Source organism: Vidua chalybeata, chromosome 2 (genome assembly GCF_026979565.1).
Source record: "Vidua chalybeata isolate OUT-0048 chromosome 2, bVidCha1 merged haplotype, whole genome shotgun sequence".
Lineage (NCBI taxonomy): Eukaryota > Metazoa > Chordata > Aves > Passeriformes > Viduidae > Vidua > Vidua chalybeata.
In genome coordinates, this window is record NC_071531.1 from 106,167,109 (window position 1) to 106,193,938 (window position 26,830).

The 26,830-nt window shown below is 38.0% G+C and overlaps 1 protein-coding gene across 1 annotated transcript; it reads left to right on the forward strand.

Annotated features, from left to right (window-relative positions):
• The first annotated feature begins 5,323 nt into the window (after positions 1-5,323).
• Positions 5,324-21,641, forward strand: LIPI (lipase I). Its single transcript, XM_053934888.1, has 10 exons — positions 5,324-5,503; positions 8,537-8,913; positions 10,521-10,629; positions 11,277-11,378; positions 12,416-12,505; positions 13,609-13,776; positions 15,175-15,267; positions 16,812-16,923; positions 17,277-17,450; positions 20,992-21,641. The coding sequence occupies exons 1-10, from the start codon at positions 5,455-5,457 to the stop codon at positions 21,077-21,079; spliced, it is 1,362 nt and encodes a 453-aa protein (XP_053790863.1). The 5' UTR covers positions 5,324-5,454; the 3' UTR covers positions 21,080-21,641.
• The last annotated feature ends 5,189 nt before the right edge of the window (positions 21,642-26,830 follow it).

Below are 26,830 nucleotides of genomic sequence, written 5' to 3' on the forward strand. Positions count from 1 at the left end.
GTAAAATCCCGAATGGTTACACGATAATGCGACAAATGACAGGAAACAGGCGATAAAGACGTATGTCCCCCTTCCCTGGCAAACACACCCGCTCCTGCACCTACATACCCTCAACAGAACGGTGCGCTTGGCCGTGGAGGAACACCCGTGGTCCTGCCCATCCCCTGCTTAAACCCCGCTCCTGTCTGCGGCCTGAAGATTATTCCCTCTATATCCATGCAAAGGACATATCCCAGGCCACATCAGCTGCGCTTTCAGGGGAAAGACTAGCAAGCATCCAAGCCGGAATCCCGGCGGGTTTCAGGCGGCCGTGGGATGAAGCCGGCACCGCTCGGGCTCCCGCAGCCGCCCGGAGCCCCACCGAGAGCCGTCCTCCCTCCGCCTCCCGCGTCCTCCCTCCTCCCCGGGCCCGGCACCTCTGTGCCGGGACCCAGAGGCTCGTAGCGGCCCCGCCACAGCCCTCAGGCGGCGGCCGCGGCTCCGGGGAGGGAAGGGGAAGGGGAAGGGGAAGGGGAAGGGGAAGGGGAAGGGGAAGGGGAAGGGGAAGGGGAAGGGGAAGGGGAAAGGGAAGGGGAAGGGGAAGGGGAAGGGGAAGGGGAAGGGGAAGGGGAAGGGGAAGGGGAAGGGGAAGGGGAAGGGGAAGGGGAAGGGGAAGGGGAAGGGGAAAGGGAAGGGGAAGGGGAAGGGAAGGGCAGGGCGGTGCTGGCGGTGCCTCGCCTCAGCCTCCCCGGGCCGTTCCCGCCGGGCCCGTCCCGTTCGCCAGCCCCGGCACCTCGTGAGGGAAGCGGGGAGAGGAGCCGGGGGAGCGGCCTGAGGCTGGGCCAGCGGAGGTTTAGGCTGGATGTCAGGAAAAGGTACTTCACGCAGAGGCTGTCTGAGCTCTGGAACAGGCTCACGGGGAAGTGGGCACCGCGCTAGCGCTGACCGGCTTCAAAAAGCGTCTGGACAATGCTCACAGGCACGGGGTGTGGCTCTTAGGGATGGTCCTGTGCGAGGCAAGGATTTGGATGCCGTGGCCCTGATGGGTCCCTTTCAGCTCAGCGTATTCTATGGTTCTGTGGTTCTGTAGCTATTGTATGCATAACACACTTCAAAAATAGTATGAATCTTGAACATTCCTTCTTTTGATAAAGTTCAAAGATCTGAAAATTTCTTTCACGTGAAAATAGAGAAAAACCAAACAACCCCAAAAAAACCCACCAAAACCCACCAAAAAAAGAAAAAAAAAAAACCCAAAACCAAACAAAAAACCAAAACCAAGCAACTAAAAAAAAAAAAAAATAATCCAGTTATCTAGTATTAACATGCCTTTATCTTCCTGTGGTTCTGGCCATGCTCTCTTTGTCTCCTTTTGCTATTTTTGGTACTCCATGTGCCATTGTCACAACCCTGCCATTTTCTCATTCTTTCAGAGGGTTTTCCTCCACCTGGTGCCCTTCATATTCACTTGAATGTGGTAGGGCCAGTTCAGGAGAGTTCTGTGCAATCTTAACATTTGCACCTTGATTCTGGTGAGGACCAAACTGTAAATTTGTAGGCACCAGTGGAGGCATCTGCTGGTAAGGAAATTGTTGACTTGATGGACTCTTTATGCTGTCATGCTAAAAAATGGTACTTCTTGAGAAATAGAAACTTCAGCTGTTAACACTGTGAAAGTTCTGAAGAGTTTAATTTTGCATGCATTATGGCTTTAAACATTAAGAGATTGAGACACTATAAAATAGCACAGAATGTTTGAAAATAAAGCTGATCTACTTTATTCCAATATCTAGTATAGCTGGAGAAAGAAATAGGTCAGAAAAGAGTAATGTGTGAGGGGGGTGTATGCTCTGTGGCTGTGCTGGAGGAGACGGGGAGGGCGACAGAGCAGAGAGTGGCACAGTGGGCACAGGTCCAGCTGGAGGCCCTGTTGTGGTGGCCACATGACACTTCGATGTTTTGAGGCACTTAATTCAGTTTTTCTTTTGTGGGTTTCCCCTGCTGACAGGAAGAAAGGTTTGATGTTGGCAAGCCTCGCATGCAAGTGGAAGCATGCATGGCACAGGAATAAGGCCCTGGGAAGAACTGAGTGTGCCACAGGGTATTTCCTTTGCCTCTGAGTGAAACTGTAAGTAAACAGTGAATAAGTACTGGGAAACCACATAATTATGTGAAAATCGGGCTAAGAAACTCCACTCTCCAAATGCTGCCCCCATCAGCATTGTAATAGTCACTGACAAAACACATGTATACATATTGGATGTTGTTCACTTCTCAATAAAGATTACTGGAGTATGATTGCTATCCTTAACGCTCAAGTTACACCTGCCTTATAACCCGCAACTGCCTGGTTGCTACAAACAGGTTTCAATCATGTACACATATTCAGCATTCCAAGTATATTTTTAAAGTGTTTTTTACAAAGGATTGCATTTTCACGAGTCATCCTGATGACAGCAATGTGAAAAATAATCATTAAAGAATTTATTCTTTAAAAAGCGCAATGCAAAGCATAAATGGTGTGCATTGCCTCAGTGCCCATATTTTCTAGTGGAGGATTAATTACCAACTTGTCAAGCCTATTTAAGAAGGGATTATCAATTTACAGGAATTGCAAGCATCAGTGTAGAAGACAGTAAGTCTTAAATTTCTTTCAACAAGTCGAAGTTTTTTGTTTGCAATCTTTAGACAAATTATTTTCATAGTTAAACATACTGCATTGCAAAAGCCTGGTGGGATTTCCTCTTGCCTGGAAGGGAGCAGTGCTTTTAAGCATAGCGGTTAGAAAATAATTTTTCTGCAGAAGTGACTTGAGAGGTAAGAGAAATTAGAGTTGTTCTGAGAATGGGATTTCCCAACACTACGGAATCCCTGGGGCCAGAGAGGAGATTAGAAGGGGAAATACCATTTGCATATGACCACAGATCAGCATATCAAGGCTTGTGTAAGAATTCAGTCTTAATCTTGAGAAAACACACTGTAATGTTTTTAGATGCTATTTTATCCAAAACTTCTGGGGATAAATTCAATTGTAATAGTGCCATTCTTTTATTGATAGACCATAGTAATCTTGTACTGAAGTAAAATTAAATTTGTATATCTTTTTTTCCACTGGAATACTTAGCCAGCAGTCTGTGCAGTCTCAAATTATCAGGGTTTATTCAGCAGGTAGTGACTCTGACAGTTCTGAACACTTTGGGGGTCAGTCAAAGTCCTGAAGAGGCAGTGCCAGCATCCTCCACTGGTTTAAATAAGGCACTTTTGAAGCAGATAACTCTGAATTTCAGTGTGAAATTTGAATCCTTGTGCATCCTTGTGGGAAAAGCACAAGGCACAATGAGTGGGCATAACAACAATGCAGCAAAGTGGGGTGGGAAATAGCTGAACTTTGGAGTTTGTGAGAGTGTACCTGAAATTCAGAGTCACCATGAAGGATTTACCTGACAGAGAGCTGTAAGTAGAACCTACAGTCTAACCAGTAACAGGAGTTGAGAGTTCTGAATTTCTCAGAAGCACAAGTGCCACTGCTGGAGAGCACAGTCCCCTTGTCACATGACAGAGACATGAGTTCACCCCAGTTCAACATCCTGATTAATACCACAAAACTTTCTGGGCATTGATTTGGTAAGGTAGTCCTTTCTCAGCACTGGTTTCAGAGGGCTTTGAAACTATATCAATATTACTGTGAGCTGGCCTTATTTCAGTTTTCAGTTCAAGAGAAACTTAAAATGTCTTCTCTTTTCCCTGTTTCTGTGTTTAAGAACAAATGTTAGCAGTTTATTCACAGCTAGTGGCATTAGGTACATGTAAAGGTACATATGTAAGATTTTCTTCTAAGATCAGGTGATTGGCTCTTGTATAAGCCCAGTAAATGTTTTACTAGAGCTGTTAGCAGTTTGGCTTTAGTGGTGTTGATCTCTCCATGCATTAACTTGTATATGAATGGGTACTGTATAGAGAGTGCATGCTGAGGCTCCCTGACTGGACGTTTCTTGGTGCACTAAGCTTTTGTTGTAATAATAATCTAGATTAAAAAGTAGGGAGAGGAAAGAGCCAGACTGGCACTCTGCCATTACTTGTTCTAAGCAATATGTGATGCCAGTAAAGCTGTACTTTTATAATAGTGGTTGGGCAAAGTGTCAAAAATTTGAGATGACAGGGAAGTGCAAAGGAATTCAAGAGCTGCCATAGTGAACTTTACTCCAAACAAAGTGACATATTTGAGAAATGGAAGCAAAAAATTAATTAAAGGTCATTTGTTGAGCTGAGTTGATTTTCATACCAGCAGACATACTGCACCTTTTGCTCCTTGTGACTGCATTCAAAGTGAAAAAGACACCTTTGATGACACCTCCTAAAGGCTGTCTGCTGCAAAAACTTGTGCGGCAGTTTTGATGAGCTGCTCAGGTTCATAAAGCTGAAGAAACTGATCACTAAAAATTAAGTAATGAAACACATTAACACACACACACACACACACCCTTAACTGTAGTGGAAGGAAACAAAGGAAACCTAGACTGTAAAGGATACTCTATGCAAGAAACATTCCTAAGGTGCATTTGCATCATATTTGAATGGTTATGGTATGGTTTTCTTTCTCCTGCGCTGAAAATAACTGGGACACAGATGTAGGCAAACTGAGCATCCTCACTTCACACATAAATAATGCAGGGTTTATCTGCCTCTTTGCCTCACCACAAACTTTAAAAACCTGTAGTCTGCACTCCTGTATTTACCCAGTGAAGTGATTCATAAATAAATGAGCTTCATAAAAATAAAGATTTCTTTATTTGTTTTGCAGCTGGGATACAGAGGGAATGAGGTTAAAAACACACAGCAAATCAATATCTGTGTGAGGTATGTGGGACTCTAAGCTCCATCTCTCTTCCAGAGAGGCTTTTGCAGACCCTCGCAGAATTTAGATTAGAGAATGAATCTTTGGAAAAGCTCAGGTGATAATTTTATGCAAAAATGATCTCTGGATACACAGTTCTCAGAACTATTTTCAGGTTCTTACAGAAAGATCCTTCTGTCAGCAGAATGACTCTTTGTTCTAAGCTCCTTTTGCTCATCTCAGTGCCCCTAACTGTGGTTCAGTGAAACACTTAAAAACCCCCACACTGTGGGTCTTTAATGGCATGCACCACTAGTTACCCCACTTCCTAAACTCCACACATGCAGGAGTTGCCAGTAATACATGACATCACTTGCTTACATGTAAATCTGCTGATAGACAGAGAGGGAAATAGATTAAAAATCAGTCCCAACCCTCAAAGCCCAGTAACCACCCTATCTACTGAAGTCACTCAATAGGAGGAGTCATAAATTGCAGAAGCTTAACTACAGCTGTATTTTCTGCTTCCTACTCACTCACTTCATTGGTGTCATTCAGTTGTGTTAGACATCTAGCGTAAGGAAGCACTCAATTTGCCACTTGTCTGTGGATATTACACATCACTTTTTCTCCACTTCCACATGCTGAAATTGTGTTTCTTCCTCTGTTTGATATACTGGGTGAAATCAGGTAAGAACCATTAGCTTACTTGTGATGTGGAATCTTTGCTTTAATCAAACATTTAAAAAATGAATATTCCTTCATTTAAACTGCCAAAATATTAAGATAAAATCTTATGAATTATGCCTAATGGAGAAGATGATTAGTAAAAAGAATTCAATAACTTTGAAACTGAGACATGAGTTTTTGTTTTAAAGTAAATAGAACCAAGCCTGATACTTTATCTCTGGCTGTACTTTGCCCAGAGACCTGCTCAGGTATGTGCACTTTGTACAAAGTAGACGTAATCATGAAATAACCTTAATGTACTCATGTGAGTTTATTGGTTGTTGCTGATGTGATAGGTGCTTAGATTTTCAAGTTACATGTTACATTTTTGAATAGCAAAATTTAGTTACAAAAAAGACTGTGCACTTAAGATTTTCCCCTTTTCAATCACACAAGGTAATTAAAATGCTTACAAACGTGCAGAAGAAAGTTACAATTACTCATTAACTTGCTTAAAATGCATGTGTAACAGCCCAATGCCTACGTGTATGTTTTGATTGCACAGAGAAGAGTGAGTATTCCAACAAGAGAGCACAAAGGGCAGCTGGGTATTGCTTCCAGTGTTCAATAAGAAACAGGAGTTTGAAAAACTTCCCCCTATGACTCCTCGCTAAACAATTCCAAGCATTAAATCTATAAACCTATTTGTATGACTTATCTAATTCCACAGTAAAAACATCATTTAGGTTTTATTCTCTATTTACTTTTGAAAGAATAACTTCTGTCATTTCACACCCTAGAGTAAATGAGTTGCTTCTCTTTAACATTTGCCAATAGGTTTGGCAGTTAAAATAATTTCCTTGTGATAGATTTCTCACTCCCATGGAACAGACTGTGTGTGGTTTATCTCACTGTCATTCCACTGGTTTTAGAAGAAGTAATTTTTACTTCTACCAATCAAATGATTAAAAAAATTCAAAATATTTAAAGGGATACAGAGCAATATCTTAGCATGAATCTTTTATGTTTTAGATATGAATGAGTGAATTTTAAGGATCAATGATTAAACTTGGGTTTAAAGACTACATCAGGCAAAATGAGAGTTTCATGTTGTACCTTTGAAACTATAATCAAGTGACTGGTTTTTATTTTCACTTTGTAGATGAAGTTAGTGTAATGTAATTTATATTCTAGTTTTATCATAATATACAAATATATGAAAACCAGAAATCAAATGTGACACATACTGTTAACATCTCATGATCATGTCACATGCATGACATTTTACCAGGTTCTTGATTATTACTTTTATTAAATTCAAGTCCACTTCAACTCAACAGTTCTGTTTCAGAACTTCTTGGATAAGTCCAAGTGATGAAATGAGTTGCCTTCCTGTATCACTTGTTAGTTAATAACCTCTCTAGTAATCTCAGTTAAAGTCACTTATATTATATGTATTTAAATGGGGAAAACAATGGTATTTATTTTTCAATATAATGCTGTCTTTTTCTCCATGTAATAATTGTAGTTATTGTCATAACATGATGATAGGCATGAAACTTTTGTCTGGTTGGTTTGCAGCAGGGAGTTTCAGGTTATTTTTAACACTGTGCAACTTCAAGCCTGCTCTTGTTTGGGCTATATCCATTAATTTTTTGTCATGTCCAGCCCAGAGGTGACCAATCTAGTCCTTGTAGATACATAGTTTGGCATTAGAGGTGATTGGTCTAGTTCCCTAAATTAGTGAATTAGTAACTTTAGTGCCTTTACTTAATCTTTACTGCACCTTGAGTGCCATAATTCGCATTGTTCAGCTTTGCTTAGACCTGACCTGTAGTATTGAACACATATTTCAGATACCTTGTAAGCCACCCACGCTTGCCTTTTGCAGCTTTAAGACAGGCTGCAAGCTTGCTGTCCATCTCAGATGTGGTGGATTTGGTTCTGCCTGCGAGCTGTTCTCTGGGAAGAGGAGAAAGGCTGGAACTGCTTCTCTTATGACTCAAAAAATCTGAGAAATTCAGGTTATTTTTAATATTATTTTTAAGGAACTAAGAAGACACTATTTCTTTTCTTACTTTTGCTTTCTTGAAAGTGACTTGTTTTGCAAAGATTTGAATGATGGAAGAGTTGAAAAGGCGCCATGAAGCACCAGAGAGACAAAAGTTTTGTGTAATGTAACCCACTAAAAGTCAAGAGATGGGCCAAAAACCTTGGCCAAAACCCAACTAACACCATAGCAAAGGTGAAGAGCCCATTGCAGAAGAACAAAATGTGACCTCAGCAGCCAAAAGTGTTCACACTTTAAAGTGTGAACTTCGGATGTTGATAACCAGGCAGGGGAGAAATTTAGTCTTTTTAGACTCTTGAAAATCTCCATCCTCTTGTTGACCAGCTTAACCTGGTACAGTCTGACTACAGACAGAAATACTAAATTCTAGTCTTTGTCATGTGCCATTATGTACACTGACCTTAATTTTCATTTTTTCAAACTCAGAGCAAGATTCTTTGTTTTTTCTGCCTTTATTTCTTGGTAATAGTGCCATTATGGCGATCCGAAGCTAGGAAAGGGTTCTGGATCATTCCTTTTTTTTGTCAGGCAGCTATTTCTTATTGCTGGATCAAACAAATAAGGTCTAAGGATTGGCAGCACAGCCACCCTGGCCCAAAGAGGAAGAAACAACCACAACAGCCTTCCTGTTTATATAGCACACACTTCTTGTGAAGAAATTCTGAGAACCTGCCTTTGATGGTGAAGTAAAGGATCTTATCAACACTGGCTACTAATTAGTACTTATAAGGAGAAAATACACTGTTCAGGAAAAATTGGGATAATTTCACATTTGAAGGGTTCAGAGGAGCATAGTGGTATCAGCAGAGTCATTAGTTCCTTGTTCAGTGCATGTTTTGACACCTCTTTCCAAAGGTCAAGAGTAAAGAAAATGGAAGTTCTCCACTTTCCGCAGAAAAAGATATGGAAAAAAAAGTGAAGAGGTGGTATTTCAGGTAGCCAAACTCATCAAATGACTGTTGTATCATTTTCATCTTTTTCAGATGAGGAAGAAAAATGCCCCGAATTTACAAACCTTAACCTCGGCAATGCTTTGTCTGGAACAGAACTCCATGTTCAGCTACTCCTGTACACAAGGGAAAATCGAGATTGTGCTGAGAGGCTCATTGAATACAATGTTACTGCATCTCAGTACCTGAACACAACCAAGAAAATTGTCTTTGTTATTCATGGCTTCAGGCCAACAGGATCTCCTCCGGCATGGCTGGGTGACATGAAGAAGCTTTTACTGTCTTCAGAGGATATCAATCTCATTATAGTTGATTGGAATCGTGGTGCTACCACTGTAAATTACATAACTGCTGTGGAAAACTGCAGGAAAGTTGCAGAAATACTGAAGAATTATGTTGACCAGATGCTGGTAAGGCAGAGCATTGCATCTGTTCTGAATAAGTGTGAAGAGCATGGTTTGAGTGGGAATGGATATTTAAAATATATCTATAGAAAAGTCCAGTGAACAATATCAAATCATATTTCTTTATAGATGTGTTACTAACTTTACTTGCAGTTATTATTGCATATATTTAACTGCACCTGAGTTCTTATTTCCCTTTCACTGAAATGTGCCTGAAAGTACATCTGATTTCTTGAACCAGCTGGAAGTTTTAGGTCTTCTGGAAATAAGTAATTCAGCACTGGGAAAGTGAAGGGAGAGATGTTCAAAGAGTATATAGCATAAACATTTTACAAAGGCATAGCACTACTCTTTTTACTATTAATTTACTATAAATAAAGGTTTTAAAAGAGAAATAAGCCACTGGCAAAGATATAAATATTAATTCCAAAATGGTATAGACTTCTTGTCTCTAGAGGCAGTTGCTGAAACCATAGTTGATGCCAGTGGTCTTAACTGGACATTAGATTTATTGCTTGATCTAATGAGCAAAACATGTCATGATGTTATTTATGCCGTTGTCTGATTTGTCACTTGAATTTTCATCTTTTCTCACCACTTATTTTTCAACCATTCTCAGAAATTTTGAATGCTGTGCAGTAAAAAAATATTCACGTGGAATTTGAGAAAAATATCCAATATTTTGAGAAAGCTGAGGTGAAAGGAGAGAAAGCCTATCAGAATCTGTCCTCTGGGACTAGATACAGTGATAGCAATTTGCAGTTGTGCCAATAGATTTATTGTTATGGAATAAAAAAAAATTAAGTAGGATTATGAAAAGATTAATTAAGTTAATCACTGTTTACAGATCTGCCTGACAGTGGCAGTGTGTGTGAGTCCTGAAAGTGGGGGGGGTGAGGGTCTGTAGTGTCCCACACCTATTGCTTTCACACTTACAAGCTGTTGTGAGGCCTTTCTAATTCATTTTGAGACATACTAATATTTCAGATCCTGTGTGTCACCCCATCATTTTTCAGGGATTCCAGCTAGGTCAGCTGACACTCTTTTAGAGTTCTTCAGTAGATTTTCATTGGGATTTTTTTTGAATACTGCCTTCTTTGTAGAATAGGCGTTTTAAGGTGTGAGGTGTGCATTTGGCACCATTATTCAGCAGTTGTGTGACATAAGTATTTTTAATGGTATTATGTTTTTAATTTATGTTATTGGAAGGATAAAGCAAGGCAAGATTTTTTTTTTCCTCATTCATAGTTTTGGTTCAACTTTCTTATATCTGATACATGTCTTCCTCTTCCCTCCTCTGCTCCCCTTCTAACTAATGTGGCATTTCAGGAGAAATGTGACTCAAACTTCCTTTTTACATTTTTTTAGTTAAAGAATTTCATAATTTCTACACTTTAACTAAAATAGTATTGCAAACTGAAAAACTGAAAGGAACTTTGGAATATTTTTTTTAATTTTTTTTTTTTTTTTTTTTTTTTTTTTTTTTTTTTTTAGAGCTAGAAAATTAGAAATATAATTTAAAGTAATGTCCAAAAGTGAAAACTAAATCAGTCTGCTGATTTCTGTTCTGTTAGTTCTGTGTGTGACTGGCTTTGGTGTTTTTTCCCTGATAGGTGGGTGGAGCTTCTCTTGACTCTCTGTATATGATTGGAGTTAGTCTTGGTGCTCATGTAGCTGGTTTTGTTGGCCAGAAGTATAATGGCAAACTTGGCAGAATTACAGGTAAGGCTTTTAATCCCAGTGCACATATTCTATTGTACCTTGTATTGTTGTTAGAGCACTGAGACATCGACAAACGAGAACTGAATATTTAATGACATACAAGAGGAAAAATACAGCCCTGATAGCAGTTCAGGAAATTGGGCAAGTCTGCCTTCAGGACATAAATTACAGATTAAATTTTCCAACCTGGTTACCTCTCAAATGAAAATTGAGTGCTTCATCTAGATGCCACTTAAATTAAATGATATGCTACCTGAGTGTCTGACTAGTGGTGTTCTGGAGGTGAGAGCAGTTATATTGGGCATTTTGGTTTTATAAAGTGTATAACAGGTATGGTATTTTCTGTGGAAAAGGACAAAAACAATTTCCTGATTTGATCCCCAATACTGTTGGCTTATATATATCTGAATAAATGGGAAATGAGCACATCTAGTTATGGAAAGAGAGAAATTAATAGATATGGGTTGATCAGTCTTGTGGTAGGAATCTTTGCTTTTCTTAGCAAGTTGAAGAGAAAAATTATACTTTTTTAAAATTTTTATACCAAGAAAATGAAGAATCACTGCTGAATAATGCTCAGATGTTGATCTTTCATATATCTCGAGAAGGAGCCCAGGGTTTATGATGCAAATGTTGTTTTTATTCAGGTCTGGATCCAGCAGGCCCTTCATTCACTGGAGAACCACCAGAGCGCAGACTGGATCCGACTGATGCACAGTTTGTGGATGTAATCCATTCCGATATTGATGGTAATAACAGAGCCTTGACTTGCCTCTTTCAGCCTGAGGAAGGGCAGGAAAGCAAAAATGGAGGGATAAGCTGTTTCAGTGTTATCCAAATAGTGCTGCAGGAGAATATTTTGTGTTGACATGAACATTCTTTTGCTGTGCAAGTGTGTATGAACACAGAGGTTGTAAACACATGGTTATCACTGAATTAATCCCTTCTGAGACAGTCAGGCTCTGCTGTATCCACTTAGTACATCACAGAGCCACTGCTTAAAATACTAAATCATGTCACTGTAAGGCTGAAAAGAAGAGCATGGTAAAGTCTGCTTTCTCTATGCTTTAATCTCTGGTTTCATTTTTTTTCCTCAAAACCATAGTAAACCTTTAATACCACAATTGTTCCATTATTTGTGTAGTTTTATATCAGTTTCTTTAATAATATTAAAATTTAAGCATTTTCCTATACAAATTTATGTGTGAGGCTGTAAAATACCAATTTTTGTAATGTTCCCATTATGTGAATAAAAATAATGTGTGGTAAAAAGGAAGGTAGGTCAGATTGAATTAACTGTTAGTCATGGAATTTTGCTTACTTTTGTAGGAAAGATATGGATTTTCCTACTTTGATTTACTGCTAATATTAGTGTACTTCAGAATCCAATGTCTTGCAAAGAATGGAAAGTTTTACTCTAATGAAAATTGCACTGGGAAAGAATTTTGGTTGCTGGAGAGAACATGAAGTTCATAAATTTATTTATGTAAATAATATCTCAGTTACAGCTGTTTCTGTTCTTTCTCTTTTGCAGCAGTAGGAATCTTACAAAATTTTGTATACATTTGTGCACAGCATTTTACATATATATAATTTTCTGAAAGAGAAAAAACCCCTTGACTTTTACCTCATAGCATGACTTTGATTTACAGTACAAAAAGAATGGTATAATTGCAAAAATTTTCTTTAAGACCTCTATGATTTTTGGAGTGAATGTGATGATAAATAATTGCCTTCATAATTCTGTTTATGGGTTTTTTTTTCATTCATGATGTTTTTACTTTAGTACTAGGTTTCAAGAAGCCATTAGGAACCATTGATTTCTATCCAAATGGAGGAATGGATCAGCCTGGTTGTCCAAAAACATTTTTCAGTGGTAAATAAAAGTCTGTTTATTTAATGAGATGAAAAGTTTGAGATCAAATCAAAAAAGGTTAAATTGAATTGAATGTACACTGCACTTAGTCAGTAATATGGGACCTGAGACTGTATTCTTTCTTTTCCATCTCTATGCAGCAAAAGAAAAATAATAAAGATATTTGAAAATAATCTTGCTATAACATACACATCCCATCATATCATTAATATTGTCATGATGGAATTATGTTATTGTATTATATATACAACCTGAATATACTGATCATTATTTTTCCTTGGTTATATGGGTCCAGGCATGGGGGAAGGTGTTTGTGTCCCAGTGGTTTGGGCAGGATCCCTTTCCTCTGACATGGAAGGCAAGGCTTCCATGTCCCCACTGTGTTATAGGCTCCTCCTGGCTGGCAATGATGAACTAGGTTTTGGTGTTGGATATGTCTTTTAGGCTCTAGGGTGAAAACAGTTTTATGAAATGATCTTTTGATGCAGAATTTTGCTTATTTCAACTTCCATGAGTGTTAGACAAGGCTGCTGGAAAGTATTTTTGTTTGCTCTTTTGGATACATTTGTTTCTGTCAGTGTTTCCCATTACTAATTTGCACAGTGCTGCTACCAGTTAGAGCTGCTGCAAAGGCATAAGGCTTCCACTTGCATGTCTGTGAGTATGGGAGAATCCCTTAAGCCAGCCCAACCGTCATCTCTACAATTCCCAAAGTTTGCTTTGTCAGGAAAGGAAGGAATTTATTTCCCCAGAAAACTGGAGAGAAGAATCTCTGAAATGTTCCTCATAAGAATTTTTTTTGGCTAAAACTGTCACTCAGAGAGCAGTAAAGCACTGGCACAGGTTTCATGGAGAAGTTGTGGATGTACTACAGGATGAACCCTGGAAGTGTTCAAGGCCAGGTTGGATGGGGCTCTGAGCAAGCTGGTGTAGTGGAAGGTGTCCCTGACCAAGGCAGAGGGGTTGGAACAAGATGATATTTAAGGTCCCTTCCAACCCAAACCATTCTATGATTCTACTTATACAACATCTTTTTTTTTTTTTCATTAATAAAAATTATTAACTATTCTTTTTATATTTCTTTTTTTTTTTCATCCCTGAAGGATTTCAGTATTTTAAATGTGACCATCAGAGATCTGTCTTCCTCTTCTTATCATCTTTGAAAAGCAAGTGCGACATAATAACATATCCTTGTGACTCTTATGTGGATTACAAGAGAGGAAAATGTGTTAATTGTGATGCTTTCCAGCCAATGTCCTGCCCAGTAGTGGGTAAGTGTTAACCATATCTGTTCTGGGCTGGGTGAGATTTCCTGGGAAGTTAAAGTAGTTTAAAGTTCATGGATTTGTCTGTTTTATAGTTATCTCTGTTAGGCACAAGTGTTCCTACTCTTTGGTCTTTATGCTTTCCAGTCCGGAATGGATTCAATGTTTCCCCTTTCTAGAGAAAAACTGCTTGTGCTTAGTTCACCACTTCAGGCTTTAACAGTGTCTTATGATCCCTAGAGGACCTGTAGTTTTTATTTAAGAATAATAATGTTTAAAGCAACTTCATGGGTTTTTTTGCTCTTCCTTTGGAATCAAGCTTTTATTTGGAGGGGATTTTAATTGTTTTGAGAGTTTGTTGCTTTTAGAGAGGATTTAGGTGCAGTTTGAAAAGAGTGTGAGCATTTCCTAGTTGGCAGAGTTTTCTTAAGAATGAAATTTTTAAAATACATAATTAGAAGTTAACTTTCAATTTATATTTTGTCTTTTTTTTTTTTTTTGCACCCTTATGCTGGGATGTGCATGTTATATTAGTTGGATCAGGTTAGAAGAAAGCAGATAGATCTGTGTCCTATTTTCTAAGAACCCAACCATAATGAGCCTTTGTAGTAGGACAGAAAGACTCCAGGACTTCCCCAGCATGGTTATAAACCAAGCCTGATGCACTTGGACAGAATGCCCAAGGTAGAGGTGGAGAAATATTTCCCCAGTCAGCTGCTGAGTCTGGGAACTGAGTGGAGAAGCAGCATCCTTCTGCTGCAATTTCTTCTGCTTCCTGCTTTGCAGTGGCAGCTCTGCAGCCTGGAATTAGCCCTCCTTGTCCAGTCTAGGTAGAGAGATTAACAGGGAGAGAACAGGATTGTCTGTTCTAGAAACAATGACTGTTATCAAGCCCCAAAGACAACAATCATGGAATTGTATAAATTTCTTTCTATGTTAAATCCATGAGCTTAGGTGGTTTGCAGAGTATCTTATATTTTATTAAACAATATCTACAAATAGGCTAAAGAATTTAAAGATATTTAATTATTCCAATGAAAGAAAGGAAAGTTATTATGTAAGTGCTCTCTGCAAGTATGTGGGCTACATTTTTAGGGTTGCTTTTATTACCTCTGCAGGATTTTGTAAGCACTACTTTTTGGAATTAGTATGTAGACTAAAGAAGTTACTATTACATTGTGGCAATTTTTGTGATACTAAATATTAGAGGAATTAAAAACTTACATACTACAGTCTGTTATATTCAGAGGATTCCTTCCTTTTTCTAGTCAATTTTCTTTCACAGAGGATATTTAAGAAAATTAAATCCAAATTTTTCGCTACGTGAGATTCTTTTGTGTAAACTTATGTGTATAATGACTTTGCTGAATGTCTGAAATGAAATATTTAAACTTTGGATTTCAGGTTATCATGCTGATAGATGGAAAAAGCTGTTGATACCATATAGTTCACCGACAAAAGCTTACTTTGATACCTCAGACCAAGACCCATTCTGCAGTGAGTGACTAAATCCATATATAAAACCTCTTTGTAAAAATTTTGACTCTTATTTTTTAGCTGATCAGGAGTAAAAACATGTTAAAAGTAGAAGTTAGTGTTACCCACTGTGTAAAATGATGTAAAAACCCTGAACTAAGGGTCAGTTCACAGACTGGAGGAAGAAGAAAAAGTAATACTGTGTGAATTGGGAAAGAAATGTACCTTTAAAAGTAACAGGATGGACTGCCAAGAGGAAGAAGGAAACCAGAAAATGAGAATCAAGTGGGAGGGAAAAAGCTGGATTGATGCAACCTGCTTAGATGGGATCAATGCTGCCATTTCCAGCCAGCAGGAAAGGGAAGCGAGACTGCCCTGGGTGGGGGACAAAAAGGAGACACCTCTATATTCCACCCCAGGAGGAGATCACCCTGCAGTCAACTAAAGCTTCTCCATGTCTCCTCAGGAGTAAAACACTGAAGGGAAAACTCAGCTGGCTGCTTCAGAGTTACACCCTGTGGCAATGAGCTCCCATGGCGAGGGCTTCAGCTGCAACACTTTAGATATCTACCTACCCATGTAGGACCAGCCTAGATTCTCATCCAATTTCTGTTGGTATTAAAAGACTCTAGCACCCTGTACAAGTGCCACACACACTTCTAATTAGTTATGTTTAAAGTTCTTTCATTTAGGGTATGGAGATAGGCTTACTGGGAATTAATGTGAAATTAGGTTTTCCCATTAGTTTTGTCCATCATCTTGGCAAGCTTTGTGACCAGGAACACATGGTTCTAGTCATGCTTGCTGACATCACTGTGTCTTCCAAAGGACTGAGGAGAGGTGAATGAAGTGATGGATTTTACGTAATTTTTTTTTACATAAAATTTATATAAAATAACTCCTCTTCCCAGTGTCTTTGAGCTTGACCCAAACCTGTTTATACAGTTCTCCCCTGCCCCTCACTGGTGCTGGTGAAAGGGAGAAAAGAGAAATATTGTCAAAGATAGGAGGAGGCACGTGGAGCAGAATAAGAAATATTGTAATGACAGCATAAATTTAAAGGAAAATATGCAAGATCAAGAAGAAAAAAGAATATGCAAAGTCAGGAAGTAAAACAAATCAGTCTGAAAAAGAGCATATTTATTAATTAAAGCTTTAATTGTTAGATATTTGGAAACCTGAGGAAACAGAAATGAACAAGAGGTCTTAAAAAGAAGGGAAATTTTAAACTTGAGCAAGGCAAGGCCTCATATGAGGCCTGATCTTTTAGGAGAGAATGATAATAAACCACATGCCAAAAAATAAAGACAGCTTTCCTTAGTGGCCTGACTGGGAGCAATAAAGGTGTGTGGTTCCAATACTGGTGATGGCTACAGAAGGCCAGGTCAGGGTTTGTGAAGTCAGCAGCAGGTCAGCTTTTTATTCTCCTTTGAACAGCGAGGGTAAAAGTAAAGAGTCACTATTCCTATCACCTACTAGTGAATACATTTAACAGGGTGGGAGTACCAACTGTTTCCTGTGGAGGTCATTCTTTGACTGTCATGATTTCCTATTTCTTCCTGCAGTGTATAACTACTTACTGGACATTACTACCTGGAATAAAAGCATTAGGAGAGGTTTCATTAAAGTTAAAATAATAGACGATGCTGGAAACACAGTAGTGTCACAGACGAATAGGTATGTTGCTCTTTGTCGTTAAATGTTTTTTTTTATCACTTTATATGACTAATTTTCTGAGTTTTCTAAACCTTTTAACTTGTTAGCTTGCAAGTTGAAGAAGTATCTTGAGTTTGTTTGTTGGCCATGGCCCCATTTCTTGGGTGTGGCTCAGTATCAGGGGCAATGCCCTCACACTGAAGCAATCTTTTCCCAGGTCCTTGCTTGGTCCTGGTTTGAATCCTGTTCTAGCTGGCCTCGTTCTGAATGCTCAAAGTTGATACATCCCACAAGATTTCCCTGTTAAATAATAATATTTGACAATAATGAATATTACTCAGCTAACAAAAGCCTGACTAAATATTTTTCTTTAGTGAAGCTTCAACATTTCAGCAATATAAAAGAGTCAAAATACCAACTGGATTTCACCAAGACATTGAAAAAATTGCAAAAATTTCCTTGACCTTTTCTACGAAGACTTTAATAGGCCCCCCAAAAAAGCTTAGGATTCTTCAGATGAAGCTGAAATCTCTCAATAATCCAAAAAGGTGAGTGTTGGTCATGTATCACAGCTGGGTATCAACTAAGGTGCTCAGGGTGTTTTCTCAGTAACCTGTATTTCCCTGCATTAATTTTTTTAAATTGCATATGCCTAAGTGTATGAATATTCTTCTCATCATCCTGATGATCAAATTTGTCATGTGGAAGAGCTGCTGTGTACATTAACATTTAGTGCACAGCAGCTTGTACATGGGGGTGTCACACGTGCTGTGTGTCACAGCTGTGCTTACAAGGACCAGCCTGACTTGCATGGTCAGCTTCTCCTCCATAAGATAAATATTATCAAGCACTTTTCTGATTTTCTCATGTGTCTGTACACAGCTTTTCACACTCAGGTGTGAAATGGAGCACTTCAGCAACATGTGTGACTGAAATAGTTTTTTTGTTCTTACTGATGATGGTAAAAAGTTCTAAGATCAGAATACAGTATGTGTCTGCTTACAGTAAAATTAAATAATCTGCTTTTTTTTTTTGTAATTGAGTGTAATTACTAAGCTTTTATTAATTCTGGTTTAAAATATTTCAGCAGTATTACCGTATGTTCATTTTTTTAAATCTCCAAATTTACTTGTACAGTAACTCTAGCAGTTAAATTTTGCATTTGCATCTTGTGAAAAGAACATATTACATGGAATAGGTTAGAAACATCCAGGAGTAGCAAGAGTACTTTATTTGAGAATTGTTAATTTGTTTCTTATTAATGGGAGATTCTAGAAACTCAGATTTAAAATAAAAACCTAAAAATGCATATCAAATAAGTTATAGCAAATAAGTCATGAATGAGAATAATATTACAATACTTAGTAAGTCTTAAGTCAGTATATTTTATTAACTTGAGATGTAACAGTTGAGGATTTCTTTTATGGTGTATGATAATAGCCTAGTAGGAATTGGGTATGATACTTTGCAAAAATTATGAAACCTTCTTAAATTAATCTACTATTTTAGATTTATTGAGGAAGAGGAGGAGATGGATGGGAGAAACTTAGGAAGAAACAAAACATTCAGTAATCAAAATAGTACCCCAGAATGTACATACATTTGACTTTATTAAAGTCAAATTTATTAACTTATTGAAAGCCATAAGTCTCAAGCTCTCAGGTGAAAATGGCATGATTGAATTTCAAAGCATTTGGTGACGAGAGAGGGTGAAAAGTTCTAAATCATATTCCAAATTTTTTCTCAGCTTAATGGTGATAAATCAGAAGATACATTTTGTGTAAGCCTGTCAGCACTTGGACTTTCTCAGATAATGATCTAACAAGCAAACAAGAAAGATTTTCAGTGAACAGCCTTTATAGGGTGTGAGTTGTCATTCCTGTTATTCTGACTCTTGTTAGTTTAAAAGTAAGATGTACTTGATATGCTTTAATATAAGATCCACTAAAGTCCTTCATGTGGAGCCTCATCAGATTGCAGCTGTAGAGGCATGTTAGATACTTTTAGAGAACAGTGAATACTGTATTGAATCAGGTAATTGTGAAGGTAATTTAAATGCAGGTGTTACAGCACTATTGGTATAATTACCTAATTGCTCATTGTAATTATACCAACCTATATTTACCTTATTTACATATAATTACAACAATTACTTGAATACAGGATGATCAACTAGAAACTACATTAAAACTATTTAACTTATTCACAACAAAGTAGTAGATAAAAACCAGGGGACAGATGCAGGGATAAAAGACAGTAGGAGTCTCAGTCTCCCCAGGTCTGGGTTAATGGCAAACTGTGGGAGTTTGGGAAATATCGCAGACAATTGTCTGCTGGGCTGGTCCACTACTCACACAGATGGTGTGTGAATATGGAAATGCTGAAAGGTACGCATAATTTTCACACTCTTCTTCTGATCCCTGAGATATATAATTTCTGCTCACCATAAAACCAGAAAGCTTTGCTAACTTGTGCATGTGTAGGTGTCAGTTATTCCCAAAATCTTATGAACCTGTCAGTGAATTCAGATGCAGTTAAAGAGGAAGGTGAACGTCTCAAAGATACTTAGCCCAAAGATACTTAGCCCAGACACTGCTGGGTTTTTTTGACCAAAACAAGAACAGAGATAATGTAAAGGAGACCTTACAAATACCTCTTCTGAACAAGTGTGGCATGCCCATGATTTTTAGTAGACAGCAGAGAAGCTGTTTAGGTTGAGGGGTTAAGGAAGCCTCACCTAACAAAAACATTTTTTGTGTTTTGCTCCTTGTTGAACCTGCTCCCTGCTCAGGGCTACCCTCCTGTGAGGCATTCCTGTTGCTCAGTAATCACGAGCTGAGATGGATTGCACTTCAAATGAGATAAAATATGTTGGAAAACATAAGCTTTTATTTCTAGAATTCAGCATTGTGGTTTGGCTAGGTATTTTGTCCCCTGTGGTTAGATATAAATCATACTACAAAAATACTATAATAATGAAAGATTGAATTCAAATCAAAACAAATTGTTGATGAAGGACTGGATGAAATTCTATGCTTTGCATTGTACAGAATACCAGAATTCATCTTGATCATTTTAGTCATAAAATTACTGTCATAACTTTGTGGAGACCTTAAAAGGTGTCATATTCTTAAGTAGAAATCTGACAGTCCTTTCACATACAGACAGGTGGAGCCTTAACTGGTAGGAAATCTTATAAGAATGGGCAACAATGGAAATGCCTGGTGTGCTGTTCTCTCCTTTTGCTCTTTCACTGTATTCTACTTCCCAGGCCGAGGTGAATTGTGTGGTATTGCCCCATCTATGAGTTCAGAGCAATACAGAAGATAATTTTAAATAAAATAAGTCTCATGGCTCGTATGCTATGGCTTGTGCCATCTGATGATGTGGCTGTCATTTTCCTGTTCAAACCTGCTCTCCCCATACATTACAATAGTGCATGAAGAGCAGAACTCTGACCAGCCTCTGCTCTAAAAATCAGAGCACATACTGACTTCAAAAAACATGTTTTTAATGTATATTTGGCTCCCTTTGTGATCTCTTTATGTGTTCATGTAGTATTAGTCAGCTCTGAGTTTTCTAAGTGTTCAAAAGACAAATTGCTCTCTTGCATTAAAATTTCTTACACATGTTGTCATAGCAAGCAAAAGAGAAAATATGATGTGATTCTTTACTTTCCTATATAAGGTAAAAGCAGAGAAATTTTCCTACCTAGGGAACTCAAAATAAATTATTCAGGCCCTGTGTTAACAGGAATTGTGCAGATTTTGGGTCATGCTGCTACAGAGTTAATTTGAAAGCAGATTAATAGCTGTAATGGATGAAATGCTGCATCTTTGTTCTTCAGACCAGTGTGATACACTTCTTTGCACCATCCAGCTGATATCTGGTTGTTTTTCAGTCCATCAAAGCTACTCTAGGAATGCATGAAATAAGGTATAAACTTAGACAAGGAGACACTTCTTATCCTGAGTACTGTCTCTGAGAGCTGGTAAATGCTGGAGGTTTAATAACTCAAATACTGGAATATTTTTCTGTTAAAGTTAACTTTTTCTGTTGTGAATTTTTTTTCTTCTTCTGCTTTTGTAGGCTACAGCTGTGCAGATATGATTTTGTGCTGATGGAGAACACTGAAATGACCTTCAAACCTATCCCTTGCTCTGAGAGGGGTACATGAAAAAAGAGCTACTACTAACCTAATTTCTCTCAGGGCAGTGACATTTTGATACTTCCTCAGGATAAAGACTGCAATGAGAAAGGAAATTAGATAAGTTAGATTTATTTTTCAAGAGTCTACCTGATAATATGCATTACTTGTTCTGAGTGCCTTAGGCTGAAATTAATTGAAAAGTTCAGACATGTATGTGCTTGGAAAATTATTTGAATAAAGTAAATGTATCATGGTGGAGAACATGCAGTGGTCTGTTCATTACTCTTTGTTAGCAATGAAGCAACTATTGAATTAAATATGAATTATCTGCATAATCCTGGCACATTATTTGTCATACATATATTTAAATATTTATTATTTGTAATGGCTTTTGCGTGGAAACATAACAATCTGTCTACTAAATGAATTTAATATACTGTACATGTGATCTATGGATCTAATACAGAAGAGTTTTGCTGTGCTGTGTTCATTGGATAAATGAATTAATATTTTCTCTTTATGTAACATCTCAGTATGAGGAGTGGAACAATAATATTTGTGAGCACATTTGTAAATTTTCTAGTTTAAATCTGTTGTCTTTATGCTCATCATAGATGAATGCTATTGCAGTCATTCATTTTTTTTTTGTAAACTCTATGGACAGAGTAGTGTTGTTTCAGATACAAAGTAATCTAATGTCTATTCTGAGGAGAAGAACTTAGAAGCGAAATAAATGTATTTTCATTTTGTTTCTGTTTGGGCCTCTTGGGAAAATAGAGCTGCTTCTTGGGTTGAGACTGATGACAGCTTTCCACCTACTGGGATGTGAGCAGGAATAAATGGTACAAAAAGATTACCTTCTCCAATTCAGAAAAACATACTTTCTTGTCCCAGACTGCCTTTCATGATGGGACTGGTTGGAGGAGAGATGGGTGTATTTTTCTTCTGTAGGGCTGTATTATGTGTTTCATGCTGGTTTCTCATGCAAATGCATCCTATGCACATCATGCATTTCCTTTCTTTCCTATGCCCCCTCTGTCCCTACACTTGACAGCAATGCTTGGTTGAACCTATTAACCAATTTAATCTGAATGTCAGTGGAATGGGATGTCCAAAACCTGTGGATTTTATGTTTTGTTAAGAGTCAAAAGCTGAGTTGTAAGGAAGATGGAATATAGTGACCTAAGGCAGGCAGGCATGTTGTCATTGCTGGAGACAGCTCCAGCATGCTGGTCAGCCCATACAGAGCTCTGAACCAGCCATTGCATGCTTTTACTTGTCCAGACAAGCCAAAAATACACAGACTTGTGGACAGCCATGCTTCTGGACTGACTCTTTAAAAAAAAATTAATTCTAGAGAAATAGTAATTACATTACCATAGGCAATTGCCATAGCTATAGTTAAGTTATCAGCTTTAGCATTTTACTATATAATTCTTTGTTCCTTTCCTTTGAGACAGTCATTAGGAGATATACAGGAGAAGGCATTTTTGTCTGCTTATATGCATGTGTATGAAGGGGTGGATTTTTTAAAATTTCTCTTCTTTTTTGTTTTTTGAAACTGCTGTTACTCTCCTTTTTTCATTCTGCAGGTTTTTGTTCAGCCTTTCTCTTATCTACCCTAGCCTGACCTTAACAGGTCTCTGAGTGTCCTTTCCTTCCTCACCTTGCATCCAAATACCTGCTACTTATATCCCTTTAAACAAGCACAGAGACTTGAGACTAGATTTCAAATGTCTGGAACTAGAATCTTTCAATGTGTGATATAGATATTCAGGCATAGAAATATATCAGACTGAGATACCTTCCTAAAATTTTTCTGTTTTCCCTGTTTACACAGGAAAGCATACAGACATGACTAAGTGTTGCTCAGTGCTGTGATAAGGGAATGATAATATTTTATAAAGGGAATGATGTTTTCACAGGTCCCTATAAAATATGTGGGACAGGAATAGTGATTTTTTGCCTTGATTTTCATAAGCTTTGTGTAAAAGAGGAAAGAAGCAGCGGGGTTGATAACTCTGGAGGTTCCAATAAACAGCATGAGACAAAGAAACTTTCTTTTCCCAATTTCCAATTTTGGCTGGTAAATTCCATTTTGTAAGAGGGGCTGTTCCAGGCAGTGCATTTCCAGCACAGAATTGCACTTCTCAAGTGGCTGAGCACTTGTGTCTCCCAGCACAAACAAAATGGGCTATAATTGTTCAGAAATGCAGAGCTTTCTGTGGCTCCCTGCCACATGCTACTTTGTACTAATTGTGTCAGCTCTCAGACTCAGCAGATGATGCAGAAAATGAAAATCTTCCAGGGAGTTCCCTGTTCTGAAGCAAATGAGGGTGGCGGCTCCATGGAGCAAACTTCAGCAGCAGAGCTGAAGAGAGGCTGGACTCACTGCTGTTCATTTGTTCATTTGTGTTCAGAGTGCACAATACCCACTAATGTTGAGTGTCATTGGGGAAATTCAGACAGGGCTGAAAACACCAAATCAGCTCCCTTTGAGAAAATCTTAAGTGATGAATTAGGTAATTTCAGAGCAGTTTGATTTGGAATTAAATGTTTGCCTTATGCAACTGCCCTAAATGCTCCAGTTTTCTCCTGGTTCAGTATTTGGCAATAAGCCTGTTGGGTTGCCTGGTGATGCTATTGTGCTTTGATTTTCCAACCTGTAAAATGGAAACACTTACCGATTTGTCATGATAAATTTGTTAACTTTTTAAAAAAATGTGCTTGTATCTAGTTTGTTAAACAGTAAGGGAGAATCTCTATACATGGGAAGAAAGATATATCCCATGAGTAATGTAGGCTCTGTAATTAACCACTGTATTGTAGTGATACCAAAGGGATCTCATTAGTGTGTACTTGCAGTAATGAGCTCTAAGTTGGTTTCATCAGATGCAACAAGCTTGGGAAATTTAATGCAGTATTTATATTTAGTGTGCAGTCACAGAGAGATTAAATTGTTAAGTGGCCGGTTTAATAAACTCATACAAACTTGTTTTTCCTGTGTGTGTATAGGACCTGCTTAGTATTTGATAAATTCATTTTTTCTTTTAACTATACTGCTTGGAATGGCATGACAGGAAGGATATGTCAAGAAACTCATTAAGTGCTAGGAGTCACTGGAGCAAGCAGGATCTTACTTGGATCAAAGGCAATGGGTATAAGACAGGAGATGTTTGCTGCATCATCTTAATTCATGATAGGCTGAAATGCTCTAGATCAAAGATATGCAGGACAAGACCATTTGCTAGTTTAATTTGGGATGGCTGTATTGATTTCAGTGATGCTGTATAGAGTTAAGGCTGTGGCTTATGATCTCTGCCTCAGATAAGGATTGATTACACATTGGAATTACTTATTTGTATAAGGTGAAGTGCAGATATATGATGGTGGAATTAAGGGCTGGGTTTATACACAGCTAAATGGAAAGCAATTTAATAAGGAGATGCTGAAAGGAGGTTGGGTATCTTTTTAAGAGGAAGAAAGCACCGTACAAACATCTACTCTTCTCATGCAAGTTTTGTAAATAGAGTTATAGGTTACTTCTGAAGGAGTATTTCAGGGTAATTAATAATCACATGAGGCATTAATGTCTGGATGGAAACTGATGGGTCAATACAGCACAGTGGTATGAGTCAGGAATGAAGGATTCAGACATGGGGTCCTAAAGAAGTACTAAACCAGAGTAAGTCCACAGTCACCTTATGCACTTGGCAGCTGCCACTGGCAGCACTCAGCTGGTACCTCAACTTCTTTTTCCAGTTTGAAGTTTCCAAGGTCTCTTTTGAGCTAGTGGGACAGAGAAAGCACAGGATAGGTCAGAAATTGGATTTCTTAGTGGGAGAGGGATTCCTGGATGACAGACCTTACTTCAGGGGCTGTTAATATAATTTTAACACCAAATGGTCAATGTGTAACTCCTATAATTCTGTGTTCAGTTGTCAATTTCAAGTAACCTGTCTGTCCTTTCTTACAAGGTAAGAAGTAACCTGTATTGCTGGTACCACAGAGCTCTGGATTTGCTGCAGCTGCCAAGGAGGCTCTGCAGTGTCACAGCAAAATCCAGTTTTATTTCAGCCCTTGCATCCTTCTATGTACTGTAGGAGTGTAAGAGCTGACTCCCCAGCACTGCTCAGAGTGGATTAGATATGCTCCTGGAAAACTTCTTTCTATTTAATTTCATTTGAAAGCAACCTACTCTGCCTGTTCTGAGACCAGTCTGCAATGTGAAGCTGGATGTGGTAAGTCAGGATTCAGACTAAAAGGCTTACACACATACTGCCAAGGTGCTGTGGATGAAGAGATCCATACAATGGGTGTGTCTGAAAAATGGGAAGATGACACCTGTTTAAAAAGTGGGAGTGTGGCAGTTAATATTTTTACCACAGCTCAAAACACCAGACACCTACTTGCTTTCTGCTTGACTGTGTATGAAGTATGGTGATTTTTATCATGTTTATCAAACACATGCAGTTTACACATGAATTGTGTGGTGTATTTAACCTTCTCATTTCTATGTTACATCATTCTGAACATGAGCATAAGGAGTAGGGATAATGGCCCTATTGATACAGTGTACGGAGAAACAAAGGAGAAACTATAAATGGAGGATACAAAAATGTGTGAAGACTTTCGTACAAATAGAAAAATTGTCAGAAGAGGGCAGCCTTTTCCCATAAACTATAAACCAACAACATAGAGAAAACATCTGAAATTATTCCTTTCTCTAGAGTTATGCATGCCACTGTGGGGTTAACCTTGTTAAGGAAACTGGAACATGCACAAAACTTGATCACAACAAGAATGCTTCTCTTTTGTGCTATCTACAAAGGACATAGGCCTGGCTTTGTAGAAATATTTTTTTCCTCTTATGTTCAGACAATAGAGTTAGAGATGATTGTAAGATGAGTCAACAAAGAGAAATGAAATCATCCTCCTCTTTGGTTTTATTTTTAGTTAAAGAGAAATGAACTTTGAGTACTTTGGGTATAAGGGACAAAAGATGCTTTCTTAAATATTGCAGACAAGTAAGTCAATCTTTAGATTAAGAGTGAACAAAGAACTAGAAAATTAAATGAATGATGCTTTATTAATGTATTCTTAATCGTATCAATCTGTCTCAGTATTTATTCAAATACAATATGTAGTTCATGAAGACTGTTTCAAATAGTGTAATTTATGTCATAAACAATTGGCAAACTACACTGGTTTCCTACAGAACTCATTGCTGTCAGTAGGCTCCAGCTACAACTAGTCTGTAACAATTCCAGTGAATTTGTCACTGCAGTGGAAAAAGTGCCAGAATCTGAATGAACATCATTTGTGAACTGATAAAGAGATATAAACTGATAAAGAGATTATGAAGATTTTTTTTAATTTTATTGGGTTTTTTCTGATTGTTTGGCTTGGTTTTTTGTTTTTTTTTAAAGTTCTTTTAATTTCTTGTTCCTGAGTGGAAGGAGTAACCTTTTGGCTGTGTCTCTGTGAGTAAATTGGCTCCTGGTAGGGCTGGACTATGGAGCAGAAACTCTGAATGGAAAGTCAGGCCAGGCCAGGCCAAATATTTAGACTGGGAATTTGGGTCTAGACACTGGGCTGAGTGAGGACTCAGCTTCAGTTAATGAAGTTTTTAGATCTTTATTCAGCAAAGAAGTTAAACTCCAGTGATTTAAGTGATTGGTTAAGATAAAAAATTAAGCACTTTAACAAAAGCCTACCTAATTGTAGTCTCAAGGAACTAAGTGCTTTTTGCTCAAAGATTGAAGATTATTTTAGTAC

Coding starts and splice junctions, on each gene's coding strand:
- LIPI (XM_053934888.1), top strand. CDS start 5,455: ATGCTGAAATTGTGTTTCTTCCTCTGTTTGATATACTGGGTGAAATCA. Junction 12,506..13,608: donor TCCAAAAACATTTTTCAGTG/GTAAATAAAAGT, acceptor TCATCCCTGAAG/GATTTCAGTATTTTAAATGT. Junction 16,924..17,276: donor GTAGTGTCACAGACGAATAG/GTATGTTGCTCT, acceptor ATTTTTCTTTAG/TGAAGCTTCAACATTTCAGC.